Source organism: Cetorhinus maximus, chromosome 5 (genome assembly GCF_964194155.1).
Source record: "Cetorhinus maximus chromosome 5, sCetMax3.hap1.1, whole genome shotgun sequence".
NCBI lineage: Eukaryota > Metazoa > Chordata > Chondrichthyes > Lamniformes > Cetorhinidae > Cetorhinus > Cetorhinus maximus.
This window is the reverse complement of record NC_135883.1, coordinates 164,541,260-164,547,259: the sequence shown is the minus strand read 5'-3', so window position 1 is coordinate 164,547,259 and position 6,000 is coordinate 164,541,260. Positions and strand designations below refer to the sequence as shown.

Genomic DNA, 6,000 nt, shown 5'->3' with positions numbered 1-6,000 from the left:
CAGAGTAACCTTTTTACCCAGACATACTAAAATGTGAAACCACTACAGGGAATATTTGCGGGGAGTGACATAGATTCATTTAAGTGGAAGCTAGATAAACACATGAGAGAGGAAGGAATTGGAGGATATGCTGATGGGACTAGATGAAGAGCATTGGACAAGACGCATGTGGAGCATAAATACCAGAATAGACCTGTTGGGCCAAATGGCCTGTTTCTGTTCTGTACACTCTAGGTCATTCCATGTAGCCAGGGCTCCAGAATAGCAATTGCAGAAACTTCAAGGTCAGGAGGTAAGAAAGTCAGATCTGCTAAGTGTGTACTGCCTGTCCTATGGAGGGTCATGTTGCAATGAGGCGTGATTTTGGAAAGGACTCCGTCAATTATAAGAAATGTGGAAGGAACAGCAAGAAAACAGGAAGCAGGTCACTCACACCCGCAACGGTTGCAACAAGATCAGAAGGCAACTTTGAAAATTACAATGTTAAAGTAAATGGAGGGAAGAGGGGCACTCAGTCAGTGGTTGTATTACAAGTGGAGAATAATGTCATTTTAATCCTTGAATTGGGATCAAGTCTTCCTCTCGCCATCATTTTTAATATCATAGAACTCTTTAAACTAACATACCTGACAGGTTGGTCCAGAGCAGGAAGTTTGACCATGTACAACAGTAGAGCAACAGGGGTACCTGCTTATAAGGTTCTGCACGGGCACAGTGTTCATAGATCCTGCTGGGACTGTGTGTATAAGAATAATGACACAGAATTTGCTGTCAAAGCAACAGTGTCAATGGTGTTACTATCGTGTAAATTGTCTGGGGATTTGTGACTCCAGGGTTGTGTTTGTTGAGTCCTTTATCGATTTTGAAACCACAAATTACTGGAAATTCTGTGCTGTTCCACTGTGAGCCTCACAAAAATGACAGTGTTGTGCACTTATTTACGCATTCATTGCCAATCTGTCAGGGGAAGTGAAATGTTAGGGCTGGTACTTAACAGCATATGCACTCATATAACAATGTGATCATTGTTGATACAATGTCACTCAATCCCTGCAGCCCAGAAAAAAAACAATTCAAACTAGTCAATGTCATATTGGCAGACAGTAAATTGACTTAGTGATCTAAACAATGTTAAATCTTCAATTAAAATGTTTTTCTTACATTTCCATGCAGCCTTTTTTTCCCTTTCGTAATCAAATCTTCCTTCCTGTTGGGTTCTTACAACATGGAAACACTTTATTCCTCTTGCTATTTTCAAAATGGACTTCCTGCTGTAACAAAATAGATTGCTGCTACAAGTCACATGACCATAGGGTCGGCCCTTTATCTGGGTCACAAGAGTTACAAGAACAAAATAATTCTTTTCTCAGCCTGTGGGATCTCACACCTCATTGTACAGACCCCTTGTCATCTCAAAACCAGGAAACTCACACATTGAAACTGGTTATACCTGCGGAGCTGCTAACAGGCTCATCGCAAACCTGGGACTGTCCAGGTCCACTTTAAAAGGGGACCAAGGGATGACATTTGCATCTGATAAGCTTACCCTTCCAACAGAGTCAGAGGGGTGACTTAGACAATGCCTTCCTGACACCAGACCCTCAACGTGGATGGTAACTCTTTCAACAGCTAAAGACTGGAACATTATCAGTCCTGAAATCAACGCCAGTTCCAGACATTGGGATTAACATCCCTTTTGAAGTCATTGTGGAGAAAGAAGGCCATATGACTCGAGTGACCATTTTGAAATCTCTAGATGCCTTTGAGAACTGAGAAACCCTCAGTCTGCTGTTTCACATCCAACTGGTGAAGCCTGCAAGAAGCAGAACTCCAGGCAGAACAACTACCTGCTGTTCTCTCTGCTGGACGATTACCCACCATTGCCTACAGGACCGACCCAGCCCCTGTGTACTTACTTCATCTTGCGACTTCAGCACCAACTGAAAAGCGAATTCTACAACTGGTAAGCTCAGCTGAACTCAAACTCCTACGTGAAAGAATTCTTCATTGGACTCTGACTCAGGACTCTGGAAATCACGTAAACTAATATTAATTTTTGTGGTTCTTGTACTGTTACTACCCAGTTGTAAAACTCCTTTTTCTATCTCGCTTTTACTGTGTGTGTGTATGTGTGCGTGCGTGTGTGTCTGTGTGTGTAGGGGTGTGTGTCTGTGTGTGTAGGGGTGTGTGTCTGTGTGTGTAGGGGTGTGTGTCTATGTGTGTAGGGGTGTGTGTGTGTGTGTATGTGTGCGTGCGTGTGTGTCTGTGTGTGTAGGGGTGTGTGTCTGTGTGTGTAGGGGTGTGTGTCTGTGTGTGTAGGGGTGTGTGTGTGTGTGTATGTGTGCGTGCGTGTGTGTCTGTGTGTGTAGGGGTGTGTGTCTGTGTGTGTAGGGGTGTGTGTCTGTGTGTGTAGGGGTGTGTGTCTATGTGTGTAGGGGTGTGTGTGTGTGTGTATGTGTGCGTGCGTGTGTGTCTGTGTGTGTAGGGGTGTGTGTCTGTGTGTGTAGGGGTGTGTGTCTGTGTGTGTAGGGGTGTGTGTGTGTGTGTATGTGTGCGTGCGTGTGTGTCTGTGTGTGTAGGGGTGTGTGTCTGTGTGTGTAGGGGTGTGTGTCTGTGTGTGTAGGGGTGTGTGTGTGTGTATGTGTGCGTGCGTGTGTATGTGTGCGTGCGTGTGTGTCTGTGTGTGTAGGGGTGTGTGTCTGTGTGTGTAGGGGTGTGTGTGTATGTGTGCGTGCGTGTGTATGTGTGCGTGCGTGTGTGTCTGTGTGTGTAGGGGTGTGTGTCTGTGTGTGTAGGGGTGTGTGTGTGTGTGTATGTGTGCGTGTGTGTCTGTGTGTGTAGGGGTGTGTGTGTGTGGGGTGGGGTGCGGTATGTGTGTGTGTGTGTTTCTGTTTTGGCGCATGTGTGCATATAGGCGTATGTGTGTAGGTGTGTAGTGGAGTGGGAAGTTACAAATACTCCCTGGTTTTGAACGTGAAATAAACTATCCTTCTGAGTTAATCATAACACCAGTTTGCTGCAAATTATTAGTAAATTGGATCACAGGAGAGATGGTGGCATAGCAGTAACATCACTGGACTAGTAACCCAGAGTCCCAGGCTAATGCTCTGGGGACATGGGTTCAAATCCCATTACGGTAGCTGGTGGAATTTGAATTCAATTAAAACAATATGGAATATAAAGCCAGTCTCAGTAATAATGATCATGGATTGTTGTAAAAACTCATCCTGTTCACTAATGACCTTTAGGGAAGGAAATCCACCATCCTTACATTCTCTGGCCTACATGTGCCTCCAAGCCAATAGCAATGTGGTTGAGTCTGAAATGGCCTAGCAAGCCATTACAGTTCAAGGGCAATTAGGAATGGGTAACAAATGCTCATCTTGCCAATGATGACCACAACCTATGAAAGAATAAAGAAAATAAACAAACCAAGGGGTTGGGAAAACACACCACCACAAACTTTAAAAATAATTCACAACACCTTTTTCTTACAGACAAGTATGAGGGGAAATCAGTGCAGTTTGCCTTTCTCTCTCCTGTGCACAACATTCTTGATTTCTCTCTTTGTACCTTATTTGTCTCTAATTCATTCTACTTTTCTGTAGTTTCTTTCTCAGTTTGTAAATCCTGTTGGTTAAGGAGATAACACTTTTGGTCCCACATTCACTAGGATCTCAGATCCCCCTTCCCCTCGAAACACCATGAATAGCTCTCACTTCCAGCTAGTAACAACACAAACATTTTTGGCTGAAGGGAGCAAGATGCAATCTAACAAATTGTGTGCAGTGAGATGCCGAGCTTCAGCAAAGTCTGGGCAGAATGGAAAGAACATAAGGAATAGGCCAGGAGTAGACCACATGGACCATTGTGTCTGTTCAGCCATTCAATACAATCATGGCTGATCTTTGGCTTCAACTTCACTTTCCCTCCCACTTCCCATACGCCCTGATTCCCCGAGGCACCAAAAATCTGTCTATCGGAGCCTTAAATATATTCAATGATGGAAAACCTCCGGGTCGAGAATTCCAAAGATTCACAACCCTTTGATTGAAGAAATTTCTCCTCATCTCAGTCCAGAATGATCGGCCCTGTATCCTGAGATTGTGCCCCAATGTTCTGGATTTGCCAACCAGCAGAGACAATCTCTTAGTGCTTTTTCAATTCATTCATGGGATGTGGGCATCGCTGGCTGGGCCAGCATTTATTGCCCATCCCTAATTGTCCTCAAGAAGGTGGTGGTGAGCTGCCTTCTTGAACCGCTGCATTTCATGTGGTGTAGGTACACCCACAGTGCTGTAAGGGAGAGTATTCCAGGATTTTGACCCAGCGACAGTGAAGGACCGGCGATATATTTCTAAGTCAGGATGGTGAGTGACTTGAAGGGGAACTTCCAGGTGGTGGTGTTCCCATGTGCCTGCTGCCCTTGTCCTTCTAGATGGTGGTGGTTGTGGGTTTGGAAGGTGCTGTCTAAGGAGCCTTGGTGAATTCCTGCAGTACATCTTGCTGTTACAGTGCGTCAGTGGTGGAGGGAGTGAATGTTTGTGGATGTGGTGCCAATCATGCAGGCTGCTTTGTCCTAGATGGTGTCAAGCTTCTTGAGTGTTGTAGGAGCTGCACTCATCCAGGCAAGTGGGGAGTATTCCATCACACTCTTGACTTGTGCCTTGTAGATGGTGTCTACCTTGTAAAGCCCTTGCAGAATCTTGAATAGCTTCACACTTCCCTACATTATGTTTGGTAACGAAAATCTAATCATCTTAGTTTTAAAATGAACAGTTCATCGATCATCAATTGCCCTTTGTGGAAGAGAGTTCCAAACTTTCGAATTTTGTGGTTGATTATAATCCTAGCCCTTTTTTGAGACAATCCCAGATCAGGAGAACCTCCCAGATGATTCCTCTCAACTTTAGGTTGAGAAAGACAGATCCTAAAGGTGCTAAATGGGTCTAAAGGACTGATCCATTGCCCCCCAGAGAAAAGGAGGCAGGCAAGGGTATTATTGTCCTCTGGATAGCTGTTCTAACAAACTTAAGTCAGCTTATAATATCCTGGATATTATTAGGGTCTGGCCTACTCTTCAGTCATGTAATCCGTCACTCGAGAGTATGGAGTCAAGTTTTCAAGTTAGTGATAGGGAAGACTATGGGCAGAATTGACCCGGATTTGCACTAAGTGCAGTAGCGGGAGTGACATTTTACCTGCCGGCAGTAATGCCAGGTTTTCGCTCCATATCACCTCGTTCCTGGCATGTCCCGCCTCATTAATAATGCATTCACGGGAAACACACTGGATCGCTGGTGAGTGGGCTGGGATTTGCCCACCATGCAGTGACCCCAGAGCTCCCTCGCTCTGGGTGTCATATTTAAAGCACAGCAGCAGGCAGCCTACTTCATGTTTACAGACCAGAGCTGCTCCAGGCGACAGATGGCCCCGTAAGCCAGGCAGCCCCCAAATTTAGTGAGGCCTCCCTGGGGCACCTGCTGGACACAGTGGAAGGCCGCCGCGATGTCCTCTACCCTCGCTCCGGCTGCAGGAGGTCCACCAGAGTCACCAATCCGGCCTGGGAGGCAGTGGCAGCGGCGGTCAGCACCATCGGAGCACAGAGGGGGTCAGCCAGCCAGTGCAGAAAGGGGATGAATGGTCTCCTCTGTCCTGCCAGGATAAGTCACTCTCCTCATCACTCTCAACTCACACACACACCCACTCACCAGCCCACCACACATCCACAGGGATCTCACACCTCAGGAGAAAATACCACTAACTCTCACACACATCCTCACATCTCCATCAGGCTCATATCCTCTGGAGCTCACATCCTCATCCTGTCCATGGCTCCATTCACCACACAAACATTCCAAGTGGTGCCATGTGACCTGCTCACACTCTCTCCATCTGTTTTCATGCAGGAGAAGCTGGCTGACAGCAGAAGGGAGAGGTCCCAGACCAGGGGGTGGAGTTGCCCACACTAGGCCCCTCACTCACTTTGAGGAGTGTGTC

General features: G+C 46.3%; 1 protein-coding gene across 1 annotated transcript in view; it reads right to left on the bottom strand.

Moving 5' to 3' along the window:
* Positions 1-990: 990 nt before the first annotated feature.
* The window catches only part of galnt14 (UDP-N-acetyl-alpha-D-galactosamine:polypeptide N-acetylgalactosaminyltransferase 14 (GalNAc-T14)), a gene marked incomplete at its 5' end in the record, with an annotated part of 107,798 nt that continues 102,788 nt past the window's right edge, over positions 991-6,000 (bottom strand). The window contains one exon of the mRNA XM_078542877.1: positions 991-1,050. Coding sequence (XP_078399003.1) covers positions 991-1,050 — 60 coding nt within the window. The remainder of the gene's footprint in view (positions 1,051-6,000) is intronic.